At 34.5% G+C, this 23312-nt stretch overlaps 1 protein-coding gene across 7 annotated transcripts in view; it reads left to right on the forward strand.

Annotated features, from left to right (window-relative positions):
- Positions 1-23312, forward strand: part of LOC126552720 (uncharacterized) — a 42093-nt gene that overhangs the window by 3576 nt on the left and 15205 nt on the right. For 2 of the 7 annotated variants that reach the window (XM_050207498.1, XM_050207503.1), the window contains exons 2-18: positions 322-585; positions 7866-8118; positions 8984-9144; positions 15835-16013; positions 16080-16290; positions 16363-16528; positions 16791-17017; positions 18142-18342; positions 18506-18627; positions 18716-18794; positions 18887-18978; positions 19071-19297; positions 19417-19522; positions 19588-19713; positions 19819-19917; positions 19991-20332; positions 20402-20560. In XM_050207498.1, coding sequence (XP_050063455.1) covers positions 322-585; positions 7866-8118; positions 8984-9144; positions 15835-16013; positions 16080-16290; positions 16363-16528; positions 16791-17017; positions 18142-18342; positions 18506-18627; positions 18716-18794; positions 18887-18978; positions 19071-19297; positions 19417-19522; positions 19588-19713; positions 19819-19917; positions 19991-20332; positions 20402-20560 — 3014 coding nt within the window. Of the gene's footprint in view, positions 1-321; positions 586-7865; positions 8119-8983; positions 9145-15834; positions 16014-16079; positions 16291-16362; positions 16529-16790; positions 17018-18141; positions 18343-18505; positions 18628-18715; positions 18795-18886; positions 18979-19070; positions 19298-19416; positions 19523-19587; positions 19714-19818; positions 19918-19990; positions 20333-20401; positions 20561-23312 lie in introns of those variants that run through there. The other 5 variants (XM_050207499.1, XM_050207500.1, XM_050207504.1 and 2 more) reach the window with 5 other exon arrangements.

Raw genomic sequence — 23312 nt, forward strand, 5'->3', positions numbered from 1 at the left:
TAAATTCACGATTTTTTTATTGTTTTAAAATGTTCACAATAGTACCTACATTGCAGCTTTTTATCAGGTTCCCCAATGCGTAAAGATAAGAGAAGGAGACAATGGTCTTTCTGGAGCTTCTCTTTGGAGCAATTGAACGCAAAATGGCGCCTTTAAAAACATTTTTCATATTAGAAATAAATTTATCAATTTTTGAAAATTATGTACGAATTTTCTCGCATACATTTGGCGTTCAATATTGTATTCCAATTATTCTTAAATCACGAATGCAGATGCTTACGTTTTAAAAATTATATTTTTTTTTAATATTTGTATTATAAGAAACGAATGATGCCTATATGAAGAAACCAAGTCTGTACTTTCGAAGAAAAATTAGACTAGGAGAAAAAACCAATATGTATTTTGTTATTGAAAAATATGTCGAGCACCATTACTCAACGCAATTCTCTAGACAAAATTATTTTATACAAAATAGTGAAAATTTTACAATAACAACGGATTTATTGTATAAATATTGTTTGATAGAAGGTGAGGAAAATTTTCCAATGAATAAAAATATGTGTGACTTTGCCAAAACTACTTATGGTAAATATTAAATATATGTACACTTTATTTACTGACTATTTACATTCTAACTACAAAAACAAGTACAGTGGAAAGTGGAACCTCGATAACTCGGCTAGGGCAGCCGTTCCTAAATCGTGAGGCGCGATTCCCTTGGGAGCCGAGAACTGAGTTATTTTGTCTTAACATTAAAAATATTTGTACATTTAAATACTATAAATTTGTGAGACTATAAATCATAGGAGCCGCAATTTTTTATTTTTAGAGTGGCGTAAAAATTAAAATTAAAATTAAAAAAGTTTGGGAACCGCTGGGCTAGGGTAAAAAAAAAATTTAAGTTATCAAAAATATATATTTTTTTTTTACAATTTTCAAGAAAGTACGTATTCTATAATAGTAGTAATTAGCAGTAGTATAAAATTGTATGCAATATATATATATATAAATCTTTATTTTCTCATGACACACAATTTGTAAAATGTTCGACTTAGATTGAGGGCAGAAAACATCTCCTTTGGAATATTTGGTTGTTAGCGAATATATTTATTTAATACTTGTACTTTTACTTTCTCTACTGCCTTGGCAAATGTAGTAAAATGTAATTTCACAACGTCATCTTATCCAACTCTTCTCAACTTAAAAACCAATAGGTTATAGGTTATAGGTTTTAACCCAATAGATTGTTCTCGGCTTGTAAAATCATTGAAGATATCGTCAATAGCACGATACTATGTCATTAAAAATTCATGGTTTACCCTAGAGGTGAATCATTCAGTAATTGTTGGGTGATGTATTTTGAAAAATTTGAGTCATCGAATTCGAATTATTGAGAAAGTTTATCCCACAAATCCTATGTTAAAACGCAGGGACTATGGAATTCCTCTGAGTTATCGAGTTTTCACTGAATTTAAGCAATTTATTTATGTTAAATATAGACATTTAGCTCTATATTAGATTGTACAATTAAGAAAATATAATATGATGTATAAATTAATTTTCTATTTCAAAAAAAAATTAAATATATAACTGTTCTTTTTTGGTAAATTTACATGGGCGTAACTTGGGAAATTTTTTTTTTGTGAGGGGGACTTTATTTTTTATCGATATATTGTATACTTTAAGATACTTAGAGACTAAATAAACCCAATAAATACATTTAACAAAATATCAACGGGGGCAGTTGCCCCCTCTCACCCCCCCCCCACTTTATGCCCATGCCTTCATATTATTAAGCTTATTACTTAAAAAGCATAAATAAAGGGAATATAGTCCCTTGTTATACTTCAGAGTACATTATCGTATCCCGACAAAAAGATGTCCGATTTCGCGCATTTTCCCACTCATCGGCTTACAGAAAATGTTCGACAACGGTTCTTTGGCGGTCGGCTACACTCAACTAAATATAGTATAATATTTAGGGCTGGGATTTTAATGCCCTATAAAATCTCAAAAAATGCCCTTAAAAAAATGCCAAAATTAAAAAAAAAAATTTAATTTAATTTTATATTTATTATGGCTTAATAAAAATATCCAAAAAAAATTGTATAGTTAATTTTTTGTTATTGTACGTAGTAACTTGTTTTGTTGTATATCTGTTTTCTTAATCATTCGTAATAAAAAAATAAAATAGTTTAATATTTTAACTTGTTTTTGCTAGTACATATATTAGCCAATAGGTATATAATGGCGATAATTTAACCAAAAAGCTATGATAAAATAGTTATCGACGATAATCGATTGTCGTGCTATATCAGCGTTTCTTAAACTGTGTTCCGCGGAACCCTAGGGTTCCGCGAAGATCACTTCGGGGTTCTGCAAAACTAAAGTGCTTTTTTCAAAATGTTAAAGAAAATAACTTAAAAAATCTAAATAGAGATTAGTAGCGACTAGCGAGAAAAAATGTTTTACGCATTACACTATTGAAACAAAGTACAGAGTCTAATTATCGAGATGTAATAACTTATCGTTGAAAGCTCAATATAAATAGCTAAAAATCTAAAAAAAACGTAGGGGTTCTACGATTAAAGTGAACATAAAAAAGGGTTCCACGGACAAAACAGTTAAAGAAACGTTGTGCTATATAATTTTTAAATCGTATCCGTCGTGCGTCGGCAGTTTGCTTAAAATATTTTATTAATAAAAATGCATTTAAGGTTAATTTTGACAAGAAATGCAAAATAAAAATTACTTTAAATTAATCAGCATCACCCAAAACACATTTTATATTTACAGAGCAACGTTTTGAAACACTAGAAAAAAAGATGCATTCATAGGCGCCCGCAGAAATTTTTTTAGGAGAGGGCAATGTTAGGATTTGTTATACAATAAATAGTAATTTATCTGTAAACATTCAATTTAAAACATATTTTTTTGCATCAAAATCCCATCCCTAATAATATTGTATATTGTACACATCAAAGATATATTCAAAATATATATTTTTTTATATATCTGTAGTATAAATAATGGAGGAAATAGTTCCTCGGGCTAGCCGTACCGGTCACTGTTGTTAATGCGCATTGCGCATGAGCGAAACGGTAATGTTCTTTTGTGGGTTGTAGTAATGTATAGTATTTATTTATTGGTAAACGGAAAACGAGTATGGTATTTATAAATACTGGTAAGATTCTCAATAGTCAACGTTTCCTAGACTATAAAAATAAAATAAACTCCAAATAATATTTAAAACCAGCTTTTATAATGAGAAAAACAAAATGAAAAAAATATTAAAATATTAATTTTTATACTATTTTTAATATTTTTTTTACCGGAAAATTGTATGAATTGTACACGAAATCACTTTGAATTACGGCAACAAAACAAACAATTTTTATTAAAGGTGAAATATCTATTTCAATAAACTTCAACGAATAATCCATAATATTGGTTGGTATTTAAATGTATTCTACAACATAATGCGACAATGCTTAAAAAAGGATTAACTTGAAAGGAACCCGTTTTGAATCAATATTATAGATATTATACGATATTTAACGCCTAAAAGTTCAAAAAATTTCATTCAATACTTAGTCTTGCGTGATGACGATATTTCGGTAATAACTCAATAGTACCAATCCGTTGAGATGATCCTGTTTAACAAACAATTCACAAATAAAATAAAGAGGTTTTCCAATAAAATTAAATGAATAATAACTAATAATTATACTGTATAACATATAATAGTAAATTATTTTAACCACATTATAAAAAATGCGTACCTACCTACTTGATTTTGGTCTAGGTATATTTCTACTTTACCGGGCACCCAAAATTTCGGATTTTTTCTTATGAAATCATATGTATTTTTTAACGCTGAAATCGATGGTGCAAACGAAAATTTAGGCAGATCATTAGTTGAGAAGTTACAGCCTATTAAAGTTTGATAGTTTTGGTTAAATAGTGCCTGTTTTTTTCGGTGCACTAAAGCTCGTACCATGGTGCAGTGGGTATCGCGGCAATACTGTAGTTAGGTTACCCAGGTGCAAAACCCATACGGCCACAAAATATTTTTGAATTTTTTTTCCACTTTTTTTGCGATCAGTATAATGAATAATAATATTATATTACCAACGAGCAGCTGCTAACCAGTGGTAACAACAGATTGGCCAACCTAACTCCTAGTATCGACAATAGTGATTGTGGCTGTTATCACGATAATGATAACTATAAATAAGTTTAAATCACGGACTAAGTGGTTTAAACATTAAATTTGAGTAATTAATTAATGAAGTATTGAGGTTATGTCAGTACTTATTTTATGTAATTTTGTCAATAATTGTCACATGATAGTGTAATGCGTTTAATTGTTTTAATTTATTTTTATTGGTAAATGTTTCATTAATTAAAAAAAATTATATCCCGGAGCTTTGTCATCATCACTTTCGTCACTGTCTTCGTCGAATTCGTTCATGTCGTTTGTACCACTGTATAAAATGCCTACCTGTTTAAAAAATTCAGCTGTCGCATCTGATTTAAAGGCCCGACATTTTTTTAAAAACATGAATTTGGCCAGGTAACCCGGGTAAAATTCTTTCTTCCTATAATATTGAGAGATGGAGGCTTTTGCGTGTCTCCATGAGCTCTCTATGGTATTGGAGTGAACACCTGTTTTGGGATCCTTGAAATGAAGGCTATGATTTACTGTTAGGTGAACGTAGCCTTCGTTGTTCAAAGTGTTATAAGCCTAAAATTAGGTAAGTAGAAGTTAATCTGTCTTTACAAGTTTACTATTATAGAAATACCTTCCAACAATCCGAAATAATAGTAGTACCAGGTTTCACCCAATCTTTTATTATTTTCAATAGGGTGTCGGCGGTACGATTTTCCACAAAAACCATAAAACAGTTTCCTGTTTCTTTTTCATATCCGCCTAACACCCATTGTCCCTCGACACGGTGGCCTCGATGGTGTTTCCGCCTACCAAATTTAGACTCGTCGATTTGGACGGTTTGTCCATGACCACCAATCATTACCTTCCGAACAATCATGGAATCGTAAACAACTTCTCTACAGAAGGATGCCCAATCTACAATTGTTTGGTTTGCCAGCCTCAACTTTAGTTGTAGTACTGGAAAGGAGCAACTCATCACCCATAAATTTACGAAGCCACAAATATCTAATAATGACAGGTCACAGGTGGGACTTCGCAAAAAAAGTGTTTTTCCTTAACGACATGCTATAAATTATTTGTTTTATATTTATTTTAATTTAGTTTAGTTTTAATTTTAGTAATTATAATTTAGTATTTATCGGATATTTTCGGATATTTTGTGCGGAGCGAAGCGACGGTGCCGAGGAGCGTAGCGACGAGTTCCGAAACACGCGCAGTCAAATTTTACGCATTTTACATTTTACATCCTGGCGGCCGGAGCCTGTAGACGTAGGGAGCAATTACTCGCTATCATTCATTACTTACTACAAAATTTTAACATTAAAAATCATTCTGTCATGTCATACAAAATAAATAATATTTTTTTTTTTTAAAAGTGCAAAAAAAGATTGTCCGAACCCGGTTTCGAACGCTGATCCCCTGTTATTAGTTTAACAGCTAAGTTACCACTGCGCCACAGTTCAACAGGAACATTTTTATGCAAAATAGGTAATTAAGGATTACAGTATAAATAGAAAACTTTAATTAGCTATAACTTTGAAAGTAAGTTCGTGCGCCAAATTCTGATTTCACCATCATTTTTTTCGTCAAAAATATGACCATGTCCCCCCAAAAAATGACCAAAAAAAGGGTGCCCGGTAAAGTAGAAATGTTCCTTGGTCTATACCAATAAGTTACAACTCAGATGATCGAGAAATAATTTCACTATTATTATCATTAATAGTAGAATCAACTCCAGAAAAATAACTAATGATTTGTGTGAAACGCTTTTTATAAATATTTTAATGCATTATAACTAAATTTGATAAATATATTATAAAACGTTAACTGAAAATAAAACTAACAATTTCAAGATATCGGGTCTATGTATTGGTGGATCTGTAAATAAATTGTTACTGAAATAAGTGATATCATTTTGACCGGAAAAATCTAATCAATTATCCCAATGCATTACAGACACCTTGGACACTATACTATAAATTATATTAAGTATTATTTCAGTTAAAAAATCAAAATTTTAAATTTTAGGATGTGCTAAAAAAATTTACAATTCCTACACTTGTTAAAGGGGAGGATTTAACCCACTACCCTCCCACCAACCATGGCTAGTAGCTACGGCCTTGTGTAAAATATACATTTATTTTACGTATACTAGTATACTACTATTATATTTTTAAATTTCTTTTATTACAAATTCGTATTAATATTCTGACAATCTATTTTATCTGTGAGACTTAAGTAAGGGGTGGAAATCCAAAACGTACTATTGCCAAAATGCTGATTTTTCTGTATCTCCTTTTCTGTAACTAATGAACTAATGTCAATTAACTGAATCACTTACTATAAATACAATGTATAATGAGTTAAAAAAAAAAATCATTTTTTAAGTACTAACCCTATTTTTTTGTCATATAAAAATGTACAATAATCCAAAACGTACTTTTTCCTTATCGTACTATCGTTTTGAAAAATGTAATGGAAATAGTTCGTTTTTGAAAACATAATAAAATGTACTCCAAAATGTGCTTTTTCCAAAATAAAAATATTAATTTCTAATTAATTATTGTTTTTACATTTTAAATTTTTTTTACTATCATTCTAAAATAATATGCACAATAACATGACACATAAATACTTAATTCTAATGTCGTATATCCAGTTTTTGTAGTTAATAACTCATATGATATTAAATTACAATAAAATAGTATTAATCTTAAGTTTCTTAATAATAAGTAGATGTTTAAATCAATGACTATAGTGTTTTGGTTTACATATTTAAATGGTTTTTACTTTTTTTCATCTCCTGAAAAATATATAAAATACAGTTATTTATACTCTGATTCAGCTAACTTAATTTATTATTAATTTTTAAAATATAATAAAAATTCTTATTTAATAAGGGCCTTCTTCATAAACCCCTTCGTCGTTTTCAATATTATTGTTATTTAAATTTTGAAAGATATCATTATAAAATTCCTCAGCATCAGCTGGTATTTTAAAAAATTTATTTAATTTGATAAAGTCTTCTTTTTTTGCTAACTTAACATGGTTTTAGCAGGATATCAACTTGACCAATCTCTTGAAGATTTCTGAACCTTTTTATGACACTAACTCTAGTTACTTCACCTTCATATGTCTTACTTATGCCAACTGTATTTTTATCTTTTAAGTTTGAAACCTTTTTTTAGTTCTGTCATCTAAAATTGGTTTTGTTTTACAACGATATCTAACTCGTTTTTGTCAATTTTTGCAATAGTACGTTTTGGATTTCCGCCCTTCAAGTATACCTAGAGATAAGAAGTCGTTATTAAAATTAAATTCTAACTACTTATTATTAATGCTTACTAATTAACGTAAATTAATAATAATGGCATAATTTCTAATAACAATATTATTAAGTTACTTTGATATAAATAACATATAAGTAGGTATAATAAAGACATAATATACCTACTAGATAAATATAATTAATATAAAATCTATGGTAATTAAGTACATACTTTGTAGATATTTCATTTATCATTTGGATATTATTTTACAATATTATTAATTAATATTACGAGTACAATAAAAAATATTTTAGTTTAAAATTATATTCTTGTACTGTTATAAAACGAACGGCTATATTTTATTTAAAATAATTATACCAAGTGGATGTAAGTTTTAAATCTTATTATGTGTTTTACTAAAGGTAATTCAACAGTTTCTGCTACGGTAATTGGTTATACGTTATACAAGACAAAGAATGGAAGAGAGGATATTTATTTCAACAAAGATAAGAACGAAGGCAGAATGGGTGGTTCATATCAGGTAGTATTAAAGGTTTATGAAAAAAAGGAAAATTTGGATTCACCACCAATACTATTTCAGTACCAATATAATCATTTGCTTGTTGATGACAATTCGTCTTACTGTTTACCATTTTTAGACTCTGGAAAAGACTGGTGTGTATTATTTACTCTTTCTTATATACCAAGTACTTAAACCTTAGAAAATGTTAACACCATTGAAATTTGTAAATAACGTAATTTGATTGATTCATAAAGCTAATCACTTGGTTAACGTAAATCCTCCATCGCAATGAAAAATTTAATTGTTTTATGTTATTTTTTAGAATAAATGAGCAACAATTTGTACAAAGCAATTCACAATTTCACATTAAGTTTAGTAATAATGTAGTCAGAAATTAAATAACATTTGTCTCTCATCCCTCCACACCTATGTTAATTCTGTGTTAAATTATGGAATAGCAAAATTATTGTTGAAAAAATATTTCCTGTTTGGGTGATGCCTTAAAGTGAATACAAATTAGGAAAAAACGTTTTGGCGAGTGGATATGCAAAGTTAGTTTCAAGACTAGTGTAAATATATACTAATTACGTGCTAAATTGCGGCAAGAGTTAAATATTGTAAACAAATGTATTTGTGATACGGATTTAGTTGGAACATTGTCACTATAATACTTAAATCGTCATCCCCTCACCTCATCATTAAACTTAAATTCAAACCTAAACCAAATGTTTGAAAATTGTGAAATGTATCGTGCAATTTTAACTCACTACGTGTTAAATTATTGAAAAATAATCTACACATATTTCAATGTGGTTAAGTTGGGTACAAGCACGTAAACTTACTTTATGATTTATTAAGATTTATTCAACAGAACGGAAAAACACGTCATATATTATATTATTTTATATAGGAATATTTAATTGATTCACTATTACTACTAGTTTCTATTGGTATTGATATTCACAATATAAAATCAATTATATTTTTATTTCGTTTTTTCATAAATATGGTTTCTAGTGGAACTATGGGGTCACCACTTTCAATAAGAAGAAACGAAAGCAAAATTATAAAAATGGAAATAATTCCAGACACTGAAGTGTGTGAACGTTATGATTCCATTACTTACACTTACGAATGGATAATATTTATCGTTCCATTAATAATACCCTTTCTTGCAGGTAATTTATAGTAAGCATAATATACTTAAATTTTAGATTTTTGATATAAAATATATTATATGTGCAGTATGTTTTCGTAAGATGTAAAAATAATTTTAATAGAAATAACTTATTCTTGATTTTTTTCCGGCTTAAAACTTTTTATATATAGTATTTTACATTTTAAGTGAAACAATGACTATTAATTTTATGATGTGTGTTATTTTTAATTTTAAATTTTTTTACCTGATGACACTTCAATAGAAAAAATCTTACAACTATCAACAACTTCGGGGTCACTTTCAATAGCAAATCTTATCTATTTTGTATTTAGTGTGTCAAAACGGACAACTGCAAACGGCACGCTATGATAATCATACATATTAAAGCAGCGATCCGTAGCACCACACGTGTATTGTCGAGCTCACAGCTGATACCTGGTTAGCAAATTACGATTTCTTTTGCCTTTCTAGTTAGAGAATAAGTCATTGTTCGGCCGATTACTTGCCCGGAGCCGCGCTTACAGTTCGTCTGTTTACCGTCTGTTTTACCGTATACATTTTATTTCCAAGTGCTGTCCTATGTTTTCGGCTACCTAGGTCAGAACGGGAATACGCTTGAAATATTGACCGTCGTGCACCGGTTGTAATAGGCACCGTATCGTCGCGCCGTCACAACATATCACATCCGTCAGTCAGTAAAACTAGAGTATCAAATTTACCGTGAGTAGCCAAATAATTGTACTTGGGAAAGGGACAGTAGTACATGTTACGGGGAGACGATTTGTAAAGCAGTCCGGCGAGCGGAGCCGCCTACAGATCCACCACCTTTTCGTTGTCGGGCGCGTTACCTCCTGCCCTGCGAGAGCTTAGTGAATCCCCTAAGATCAGGCACCAGCTTTCACGCGGCGGCATCCGTGTGTGGACGACCATGAGTGACGCGTGCAGCCAGTGATGCGGGGTAACCCCGAGCCAACCCCTTCTCCTATCTAGCATACTCCTGGCGCTACCACGAGTCCATCCTCATACGTCTCGGGTGCGCGACGCCCGACGCAGGGCTAAACCATGCGGCCACGCCTCGGGGATCGGACATGCGAGACATGACATCGGAGCCTCGCTCGGTAGTTCGGCCAATCGTTATGACCGCCGAGCCAAGGAGCTTGCATCTCCGACACTCGTGGTACAAGTTTCGGACCAATTCCAGGAACTCGCAACTACCTATCCCGCAAAGCGTCCCTCCGCGATCAGGACTTAGCCTTCCCACGAAGTTTCCTTTATTGCTGCCGTAATGGCTCAAAGGTAGAGTCCCGCTTCCTACACCGTGTTAGGGGTTTTACGTGCAATTGTTGCGTCCCCAACTCCGAGCCAGCCAGGGGGCGCGCACTTGTTTCGCTGTAAGAAGGGGTCTGGCCTTCCGTTCGTTTACGGCTCTCGGACTGGGTATGCCGCATTGTCTTAATGAGGTCCTCCAATTCGCCTTTCGGTAGCCCTGGACCACAGTGCTTCGGCCCAAGGGTGTTCAACGGTCTTATGCCGTCTTAGTCCCCAACGCAGGGCCAGCACCAGCGGCCCCATCCGGTACGTGCAAGTAACCGCCAGGCTCATATTTTTGCCAGAGGCATCACTCGGGCCATTTTCCCCGCACGGATTAGATAGACTTTCCTGAGTCCATGACACGTCGGCCGTGTCCTCCGAGGGCGGGACCGCGTTGTGCCTCGTGTCCGGAATCTAAATTATCGCCGGAGTCACGCCCGCGGGTAGCCCTTCATCTTAGTGTTAAGTGCTCGATGAGCAAAGTCTTTGAACTCAAGGTACATAACTTTCGATGAAGTTATGAACTTGTCGCTGCACGACCAATCCGCTCGGCCGCGAGCGCTTCAGCGACGAGTTTTTCTCTTTCCTGGGAGTAGAGTGGGCAATGGTATAGAATATCCGAGGTATCTTCTAGCTATTCACATCTGCAGGATGCTTCGCGTGTAAGGCCAAACCGGTGCAGCGACGAGGCGAAGTCCCCGTGTCCAGTCATGAACTGGGACGTGTAGTGGTCAGGAATGACCCACTCCCGTTCCAGACGTGCCCGAACAGTTGGGAACCACGACGCGGTGCGTCTGTCTTTCGTGTTTGCGACCCATCTCCTCTCCCAGAAGTGCATTGCCTCAATATTATGTTGTTTCTCTTTTATGGCGTCCTCAATCGCCCTAGCTTCGCCTCTCCTCACGGCGAATATCCCACTTTTGACTCGGGCTATCCTTTCGAGTTCCAGGTCTAGGGGGGGGGGGGTTACTCCGGCGATTACTTGCAGTGCGGCAGTCAATACTGTTTTTTATACGCCCGTTATTGTGAGTAGCGGGCGTCTGTGGGCCATTTGTGCTCAGTTTCGCTGTCGGTAATGCCTCATACACTCTATTGTCCACGTGGAGGCGGCGTACGACATGCGAGGTATAAAGACGCTATTGTAAATTGACTTCGTCACCGTATGTCCAAGACCCCAGTTCGACTTGGCTATCGATAGTAGCTGGATGTAAAGCCCCACTGTGTCGCTCGCCTTTTCCGCTAAGTGATTACTGAATGTCCTTTTTTGGTCAAAAGTCACTCCCAAGTATTTCTCCGTGGAGGTCATTTTGACTTTCAGTTCCCCAATTCTAGGATTCAAGGGCTTATCGGGCATTAATGATCCCGATTGAATGATTATTCCAGAGGGTCTGTGTTTTGGCCGTCGAGGAGGATAGCTTTCTTTCATTCTTTCATTCACCCAGCGGCGTGCCCTCGAGCAATTCGTTTGCTCTTTCCGTTAGCTCCCGAAAGTGTTTGCCCGCAATCACGATTGCTAGATCGTCTGCATACGCGACAATCTCTGTACCAACGGCCAGATCGTCGTTCAGTAGCGGGTTCACCGCTTGCCGCCATAGGTCTGGCACGAACTAACTTCCTTGCGGGCAGCCCCTCGTCAAGGTTCTTGACATAAGTTCTCCCTCCACGGAGATATGAGCCCGGCGCCCGTCTAGGTAGCTTCTCGTGAGTTCGATCAGGCCGTTGGCTACAGCCGTTGGACTGCAAGTCTTAAAGAGGCGAGGCCACCAGAGGCAATCGAATGCGCCCGTTATGTCAAGAAAGATTCCGAGGACATACTTTTCCGTGCGTTCGACAGTCATCCCAATACGCGGTCAATTGCGTCGACGGTCGAGCGATCCTTTGTAAAGCCATACTGCCTTGCCGACATTCACGAGTCCGTATCCGCTCGGATTCTCGTCACGATTATACCTTCTAGCGCCTTCACCAAAACCGGTAAGAGGCTTATCGGAAGATAAGATTTCGTCTCCGTCGGGTCCTTTCCCGGTCCTTTTCGGATAATCACCAGAACAGCGTCTTTCCACGTGCTCGGGAAAATCCTAGACCTAAGTGCGCAGTTAAATACGTGAGTGATCGGCTCGCCGAGTACGGGCCAGGCTTGTTTCAGGATTCCCGAGGTTATACTGTCGAGGCATGCAGCCTTCTTTGATTCTATGCTCCAAATGGCCATTTTTACCTCGTCAACATCTCACAATCTGACCGGGTCACTACCCGGGATAATTCCAGGTCGCACCGGCGCGAAAGAGCCCACCGAGATTCCGGTCTCCCTTCGAACCGCCATCTGTTCCACGGATTCGTTTAGCTCGCTATCCTCAGGGACCAGCTGTTCAAGTAGTCTTTCACCGGTCTCCCTTAGCGAGCAAGTGAATGATCCGTCCAGCTTCCGGATCGACGCTGGAAGTTCCGCCGAAGGTCGTTTTCCTCCAGCTTTTGCCCACCGGTAGACGAAGCCCCACGGATCATCGTTCCCGACTTCGGTCACGAATTCTCTAGCCCGGAAGCAGGTTCGTTTGAACATAGCCTTTCTAAGGAGGAATCTCTTCCTCAGGGTTCTCATTGAAAGGGCATTTCGCACATTTCTCAATTTAGCCTTCCAGCGTCCAAGTATTTTCACTTCTTTTTCTAAGGTGGAATTCCACCAGGGAGCCGGTTTTAGCCTGGCAACCTTGGCCCTACTCATGTGGGTTTCGCACGCCGTTGCGAGCACTTGTGAAAGTGCCCGCGTGAAGGTCTCTACGTCCGGACAACCGAGGTCGGTCAACCGCGTGCATTTCAGTTCTCTTAGTGTTTTTTCGGAATTTCGTCCCATCAGTCGATCTCCAATCGTACTTAATTCTGTTCGGGTCGTTCGAGATTCCCGGGGTCACAGGCTGCCCCTTAATTTCAAATCCAATCACTGCGTGATCGCTCGACGTAAGATCATGCGTTACCGTCCATTTTTCCACTTTTCGCGCCATTGTTTCTGAACGTCGGAGCCCCGCCTGGCTCATTCTTTTTCCGGATCATTTCGACCACAATTTCATCGCGCTCATCTGGTGACGGGTCGTGCCATGCCGTAGCCCTGGCGTTAACGTCTGCGCCGATGAGAATGAGAATGCCGATAGCATCCAAGGGCGTTCGCGTGTATCTGCGTTGGTTCCGAGAACTGGAAGTAGGAAGATATCACCGTCCATTGGAGTTCGCCTACCGTTATTTTTGCCGCGGCTATGTGTGGTGTACAGAGATGTTTCAAGGCCAGGACACATGTGGCCGGGTTAGCGACAACGATAGCCGCCTTTGGCGACTCCGCCGCCACAACCACCCTTAGAAGGTTTCTGTCGAGCAAGTAAATGTCCGACCCATCGGTCGCCAAATCCATTTTCTCCCTTTCCACGAGGGAGAGCAGCTGATGGGTGATCAATTTTGACCGCGCGGCGTTCAACTGAATCCCTTAATTGGAACTACGGGCGGTCTTAAACCCACCATCGGTGCGGGTCGTTCCCTTACGGGTGAGTCAGCGCAAACTCCCCGGTCAGGTGTTTCCCGCGAAAGCACGGAACTCGTTTAGGCGGGCGTGTGTATTAAGAAGCCGTCAGAATTAGGCGTGGTTTTTGCACCTTTATCGGTTATTTCGTTTATAGTATCACTGGGCGAACCAGTTTCGACTATGGAGGTCCATCCGTCCCTCCTCTTATTAGCGTATTTACGCTTTTTCCTCTAGGCTTCCTATTAGGTAGACCTGGGGAATCCGCGGTGCGGTCGACCGTGGTGACGACAGCACAGTCCCCGGAGCGGGGTTTTTCTGACGGCCGGCTCAATACCGTCGAAATACCTATAGCAGGTGAACATATGGGTCGACTCCCTAATTCGAATGTCAACCCGGGATTTGTAGATATATTCGTGTCTTCCATAGGTTAGTCGACTAATAATGCCAGGGACGACCAGTCCCCAGACATCCTCCTGTAAGCCGGGGGGATGGCCCGAAGCCTAACGCGCGCTCCAGAAGTCGTCGATTTTGAAGTGGGCAAGACTCAGCCGCGAGTAACATCTGATGTATGCTTTCGACCTGGCTTACCATTCACGGCAAGCCCGCCCGCCAGTGATCGGCACTGGCATTGATGCCGCAAGCACCTCCGAGCCGGTGCCTGTGACTTGGGAAAAGGGCGGACGGGTGCCCGGCCCATGTTCGACCGCCCGTCGTCCCGGGGACCCAATGTCCATTAAGCCCAGAATATTACGCCTAGCACCGTACGAGTCGAATATCATATAGCATTTCACCACCAGGCACTAACTCAGGATATGGTGAACCTGCTTAGAGACGTTTGGCGACCAGCAGCCCACTTCGGCTATAATACGATTATGGTCGGTCTTTCGAGTTCCTTAGACTCAGGGTAAGAGCGATACCCCGTTCAAGCTCAACATGGTGACGGTACACCCTGCTTCCACTGGGTCCATCGGCCTGTCTTTCGATGTGATCGCACCAGCTTCCGATAGATTACGGGCGCCTCTGTCGGCTCCCCTAGTTTCATCCAGCTCCCGCGAACAGTCCAGCAATTGCCCGCGCTCTGTGGTACGAAGGTATACACGCATCTATTGCCCGTCCAGTCCCCCGGCAATCGCCGGCGGCCCCGCCGTCCTTTTCACAGTTGCTTTAGCGAATCAGAGGTAAAGATGCCGCCACCGGCCAGGAGCGAGCGGACTTCTTTTCTTTACGTTAAAAATGGGAAAGGGACAGTAAAATTGTATTATTCATTATTGTTTATTGTTCGCGCATTTAAATTATATTCTTATTTCTTTACTTATGTCACGGATGATATAAAGATGATATAAAACTTTGTATAGGTACTCAGATTGTTAACATTGTATTTGTGAATATCAAAACATATATTTGTTATATATTAATATTGTTTTCAATGATTTGTTGTTATTAAATAAAAAGAAAACCTATTCATTATATTTAAAATTATTTGTAATTAGACGTAAAACGTCGATCGAAAGTAGCGACATTATATTGTAGAGTTTACTATCTATACCTAACCGTTGTAAAATTATAGTTCCCTAATCTAATTCTTAAGGCGTATTGTGATGTAGTGTTTGACTGTAATCACTGAATGGTATTGCGGTCAATCGCAGTTCGGCGTTGCAAGCTTTCGGATAAACCATTAACGATGATCCTCTTACGAGAACACGTTTTTCAAAAACAAATCGTGCCGTAGGTACCCCACTGTAAAAATAAATTCCACTTATGAGATATACCATTAAAGCAATAGTTTCCAAAACTCAATTAATACTAATAACATTAAGAATATAAATTAATTGAATAATGTAATGCAATTATAAAACGTATTATCCCATTTAAATATTTAACCCTAACATTTTTTAGATTCTCATTTAAAGAATAATACAAATAAAGTTACCGATATTGACCATGAAATTTTGACCAATAAGGAATTGGTGATTCCTCGATACACTTTAGCTGAGGGGCCTAAAACTTTACTATTTCAATTAAAAGTTAAAGACAAAGGAAATAGTTTAGTGGACAATAAACCAAACATGAATATGGTATATAATTACACCAAAACTGACATGTCAAATACAATATGTCTAAACTATTGGTTACGAGTTTAGTGTTATGTAAATATAACTATCGATGGATTACACGCTGAAATCGTTGGCAGTCCTGTGAGGAATGTTAGTAGTTCCTATTTGATTACTTTGGATGCATCACTATCATACAATCCCAACGAACCAAGCCATAAACAAGACCAAGACATACATTATATATGGCGTTGTGACGTAGAAGCGGACAATGTCAATTGTAAAGAGCACACGAGCACTAGTAAAAAAACAATATAATTACGATGCACTTACCAATTTTGGTTTACACAAAGTTTGTAACTTATATTTTTAGGTCGCACACGCCAACTTCCAGGGCTATTGGACAAAGCAAAAAAGTACGTGTTCAAGTTGATTACACGAGTAAGCGACGAGTACGCCAAACGCGTCGGGAAACCAAAAGATGGAACTGCAGAAATAATATTGTTACCAAAAGCGATTTCCTTAGATATCAGTATTAAGTGAGCTTTATATGAATTAACAAAGGTTGTAGGATTCTAATAAAGTAAATATAAAATAACAAATTAGTGTTGGTATTGTAGTCATCTATACCCCGTGGAAGTCTTTATTGTTAAAAATATTTTATGATTGTCTTGTTATCGAATTATCGTCGTAAGTAAATTGAATAACTATATTTTTTTATGTATTATAGGTACCTACCTATAAAAAAAGAAGTTAACACCGGAAATTGGGTTTGATACGGTTTATTTGTTTTATTAATAGATGTGTGAAAAATTGTAGACATTTATCGAGGCCATCAGAAATTTTTTATTTAATGGCCCAAACCAAAAGTAATATAAATTGCTCACTTGAATGGTATTACAAAGAAAATTCAGAAGCTAAGTTCATTTCGGCAAAAAAAATAAGGGAACTTGATACACCTTCTCACATTTTTATATCAATAAAAAGTTCGCTGGACTACAATAAAGTATACACGTTTAAAGTAAAAGGTTTGTAATAACAAAAAAAGTATATTTTTCTTCACTTATTTATAACATGATTTATGTGTGATTGGTAAACAACACAGACTTCTTATCTCAGAACGGTTTTTTTAAAATTAATACAGTAAATGGATTACAGTTTAAGAGATTTTAACCTGATTGTCATTATAAAATAATAAAAATAATTAATTTCAATTAACATTCTATTGGTAGAAGCTAATAAACTATTGCTATTATTTAGCTATTTATAAAACATTGGAGATACTCGAGATTGGTTTGAGGGAAATTTGATGGTATTTGGATTAATAATTCTGGACACTCGACCAAAGAATTTAATAATTTGTATAGGTAATTAGAAACATCTTAAAATTTTTTTCTTATTTCGATCAATTCAGTACCATAAAGAGCTTAAGACCACGATTTCGGTTTTTTTTAAACTCAAGTACTCGTTAAAATCTCTTTGAAAATATTCAATTTTATTGATTAAACCAGTATTATGGAGATTCCAAGCTACTGAGCCATTAATTTTGTATAGAACTGACTATAAAAAATAAAATAATTCAAATAATTTTGGATTTTTTAATTTTAAACAATGACTTCTTATATTACTCATTACATTATGTATAGCTACTCAATCTCTTAGCTAGGTTTAATTATAAATTCTGAACTATTTACTCATTAGCAAGCTTTTTTCCATTTATATTTAAACCATTTGATGAACATTAATAATAAAACTAATTTAAATTAGCACGCAATTTAATTCAGTCACCATGTGAGTAAATAGGAGTAAAGTGTTTTAAGTCTTTTACGAACATTAAGAATAGGTAACTGTTTGCAGATCTCATAAATAGTAGAAATGATATTGGAAATAATTGTGCCGTATTCCAACGGTAACACATGATATGACAATATAAAATGAGACAAATTCCCTAATTTACTTGATAAGTTTAGCTAGTCAAATACGATTGAATCAAACGTATCATTTTTCTAATAATACTATTACATTATATTTTGTTTACCAAAATGAACTAGTCATTACTATTAAATACTTTTATGATATCAGTACACTGTATTACACACCTGTATATCTTTACTACCTAATAATTTAATTGTTTATTTTATTTTTATTTTAGACTCTATTTCCGACCAAGAAAGCTCTACAATTATTAGAACAGAAGCTAAACCAATATCAGGAAATTGTCAATTAATACCTGCCTCGGGAATGGCTGGGAAGACGCTTTTCAATTTAACTTGTTCAAAATATCTAAATAATGATGTATTATCTTACTATTATTATGAATGGTATGAAAACGTTAACGACCGAAGCGAATTAAGTAATTAAATTAATAATTTTATCAGAATAGCTATTATTACTATTGTAATATTAAGATTATTTATGTTAATATTTAATAAATTATTGGTATTTAACGTATGTTATAATTCAAAACTTAATATTTCATAAATTTTAGTAATTTCATGTTTATTCATGTGTCGTAGGTTTACTTATGGACTGGGGATCTAATGCATTAAGTAATATTATACTACCAACGTCCGGTAAAATAGGTGTCTTAGCTATTAATTCATTTAAAACTTATGCATACTTCAATATAAGTGTCCAAGTATTTTTTTTTTATATAATATATTTAAATTATTATATTAATTATTACCTATATATTTTTTAAATTAAATAATAAATTCATTTTATAGATATTTAAAAGCAATGATAGCGAATTGGTTAAGATGTTCAAAAGGATGAAAGTCGAAATGAAGAACGGTTATACGTCAGGTGTGAATTCAAATGCATAATATTAACACGTTTTTTGTGCTAGATTTAGTAAAAGGTTAATGAATTATATATAAGACAACATGTTTTTACAGCAACAATACGAATATTATCATTAATTTGCGATGTACTTCTTGATACTAGAAAAGCAGATGGGTTTTCTATTTTATTGAACACTTTGTCTAAGGTGCGTACTTATTAAAAAATAATAAGCGATGCCTTGTGAAAAAAAAAATCGTTTTTATTTTATTGAATTTGCATAAGTATTACCTATTCTAGATTCGATCAAAAAAGTGTATTTCATGTATCGAACAAACGGCATTAGCTCTAACTAAAGTCGTGTACACGTGTTCTGTTGTCAATGACCATAAAATAAAATCTGCTGATGCACTGGCAATATCCTCAAATCTTTTACACATCGCGAGCAATCTGTTCGAATATTTGAAAACCCTACAAAGCGATGCTATTAGAGGAGAGACAGAAGAACGAATTGAACGGATCTATAAGTATATTATGCTAAATGACGATGAACTTGAAAATACTTCTTATTATAAATAATACTCTAAACTAATAAAACTAAATATACTAATTACCCTATCTTCTAATTTTACTCTTTCGTTTTTAGTTGCCTGAAGATCATTATTGACGTCTTGATTAAAGATACTGACCCGGTAATTAACAATCATAATAGTTCAAATGCCATGCGATATTTTTGGTCGTCTTTGAACAACGTATAAAATTATTTTTAAAATATTTTATTCTAATGAATTTTAATTTGACTTCGTTTTATTCGTAGATGGTCTTATTAACACAAAACATTGAACTTACACTAACGATTTTCGGTGAATCGATTTTATTACATCAATTTTTATTTGAAAAACCGAAAATTTACGAGAGTACAGAATTGTATTTTTGGTCAAATGTACGCCTTATATTATAATACTTACGAATACGCAAATAATAATTCATTGAACACGATTATTTTCTTGTATCGTTGTATAAGTTATAACGTATATCGTTATTTTAGATCCTTGACGCCGATAAGTTAAAGAAACAAAATAATACTTTCAGTTCCACATTAGTTGAAGAGTTATTGTCAGATAAAAGACAAGCGTGGGGGCTTAAAGTATACATTATTAATTTTCCTATCCTATATTGCATAGCACTTTACATTGATTAATATGTGCCCTGTTTTGTAGATATTTGAAATAGATAAAAAACTAGCGATATGGACCCATACTAAAAACTATTCGAATGAAGTTAATTCAAATATAAAGTATCTTGCATTGTCGTCCTACGATCAACCGATAAATGGAAAATATTTAGGGCTAATTCATGAATTTATTTCACCGGTTTTGATAACTTTTAATATCACTAAAACTATGCGTATATTCAATAATTATAAAACATATACAATAGTTGTACCTGCTGCCGGTTCTAAGCAAATTGAGATTGACAAGGCTATACATGTGTTCAGATTTGATATGACTGAGATTGGAGCGATTACCGTAACGATTAAAGATTCTTCACGCAGTTTATTGGTATAAACAATATTATTTTAATACGAATACATTCGTTGTATAATTGCGTAAACTTCAATTTAAAAATAGGTCGCATGGACTAGGGATCGAAGACCAGATTCGGAACTAATGGCAGATGAACAATACACGACTAAAATATCGGCAGGCGACAATTGTCAGATTACATTTCAAACGAACAAAGACTACCAAAACTATATACATTATATTGGTATATTTGTAGATACAACGGTGAGTTAAATCACAAAACTGACAATTGAATGTAGCAACCAATTATATTAATTCTCTGAGCTCATCATATTGATTCCCTGCACATGATATGAGTATATAATATATATTGTTTATTTAAACTAACTTATATAATTCTGCATAATTTTTAAAATTTACCTAATTTTTGAATGACTAATATAAAAACAAATAATTATTCAACTTTTAAAATATCTATTCTCTGTCCATCAAGAGAACGTCCCGCGGGACGACCAAAATCGGTTTTTCTGCGCATCCCCATATGTCACCCTGCTTTAGAGAAACCAGTTTCGATAGCAGTGAGATGCAGGAGGATGCGCAGAACAGGCCATATATTAAATACCTCCATGAATAAAGAAATAGGATTTCTATGAAATACGAACACAGATAATTTGATTTTTGACTTTTAAATAAACCTGAAACTATAATAATTTAGAGTCTAAATTTTAGACTATAATTATCGTAAATACAGTAATAATAAGAAGCTGACTGGAGACAGATCGGGCCCAAGGAGAATAGAAATAATAATTTTTATAAACATATTGATAGGACAAACTTTGTAATAAAATTTAGTTTATAAAGCTTTCTTATTTCTGTACAATTTTTAAAAACGACTCAGCAAGTTTAACTAATCCCTATAGTTGATGTATTACTGAGTATTCATAAATGGTAAAAATTAAGGGAAAATTCGAGATCCAAGCCTCTACAAACTTAACTGTCCTTCGAATATGTCACTAGAATAACTGCAGCTATATATAACAAAAAAAAAAAAAAAATATCTAATAATTCTTAACTTTTTAATTAATTTAATTATTTTAACCCATTCATGCCCAAGGTTAAATTTTTTTTTTAATTTACTTTTTTTCGAGTTAATCCTACTATTGGTTTCGGGAAACAAAAAAAATTCTTTAATCATAATTCAGTAGATAAAATGTGTCCTATATGTAGGACAGTGGGAAAATCGGGTATAATATATAAAAAAAAAAATTGATACTCTTTTAATTATAATTGAATATGGTTATTACATATGTATACTTATTATAAAATTTATAAATTATTATTGTTTAAATGTATGAAACTGTAAATTACACTTCAAATGCATTCCAACATCACACTTGATACATCTGGAAGTAGTTTTCTGATGACATTCTGCGCATCTTGTTTGTTTTTCTTGAGGTACTAAGTTATGCATTGCACCATCATACCGAGGAATATAATTTGATGGTTATCCGCCTTTACGTCCAGGAGTTGGTGCTGTGTTAAATTTTTGTAGATAATAAGTCGCAATGTGTCTACGAAAATCTAAAAGGTCCATTGGTTTTTTAGTATTGAGTTTATGCAACTGCCAATCATTTTGTACAGCCAAATCAATACAGTACAATACTATACATGAATACCATTTTTTACCACGAATAGAAATACGATACTGAGATACGTTTTTAATAAACCTAACAGGTAGGGTCACATAAATGACCCAGGGGTCTATAAGGAATGAATTGAACAGTTGTTTTATTTATTTTAAAACATATATAATACAATATTATTATAGCTAGACAAATAAACTAAAAATTTTAATGACCTTTTTATACAAAATAAATAATATTAACACCTGTAAAACAATAAATTACATTTATAAAAACTTTTTATCAACTTAAAATTATGTAATTAATTATTTCTTTACTTTTTTGTATGAAACTCTTTGAAACAATTTCTGTCTGACGACAAACATAAATGTACATCACATTTTCGCAGAATTAATCTATGCTTCCTATATCTGAGATATTTCCATCTTCTAATAAATCTAGAATTTATTGTTCGTGTAAATTTTTCAGCGTCATTTTAAAAATATTTAACGAGTGAGTATATTGTTTAGTAACTATAATATTGATTATATAGTAATTATTATCTGTTAATTAATTTATTATAATTTAAATCATTAAAAATAATATTATATTATGATATTATTATATCCGAAAAGAATATACATGGATAATATAAATAAAACAAGCAAATTAACACTTACGCATCCGTCCGTCGTTAGAATATACGTAAACAAGAGTATTCAATTAGACCGATGGGTCACATAAATGACCCAACATTCAAACGCTCGTACCAAAGTTTAAATAATCCAACAGTTTTATCAATAATATTATTACGACGAATAACAAGTTTACTTTTATGTGACGTATATTAATAGCACATAACTAATCGCAGAGTTTAATAAAACAAAAAAATAGAAAAAATATAAGAGTATCTTTTTCTGGAAATTTTCTCATACAAATATCTAAATATAAATCGAACCAATACAGTTATGATAATGATAATCGCTTTATCGTATTCCTAGAAACTTGTCGCATCGATGCGTATACAGAGTGATCGAAATATAATAAACCCGCATTCGTTATTGACGATAAAAGTATTGGGTCACAAAAGTGACCTGGTGGTCTGAAAGGGCTAAGAAATGTCCATATGGACATATATGGACGGGTGAACTGCATTCATCATAGAATTAAAACAGCTGTGCCAAACTTCTATTGCATTGTTTGTGCGTGGAATGTCTTTTTGGATTAATTCATAACAATTTCAAATACTAATATCAAATAATGCAGGTCTTCTATGACCCCTTCTGTTCGGTCTACCAATATACCTACGTATCTTCAAAATAATCTAGGAGTTCAGTTAATGAATTTTGATTTTTTTTCGTAAAAATCTGTACTAATTAATGGTTCAAAATAAT

Source organism: Aphis gossypii, chromosome X (assembly GCF_020184175.1).
Source record: "Aphis gossypii isolate Hap1 chromosome X, ASM2018417v2, whole genome shotgun sequence".
Taxonomy (NCBI): Eukaryota; Metazoa; Arthropoda; class Insecta; order Hemiptera; family Aphididae; genus Aphis; species Aphis gossypii.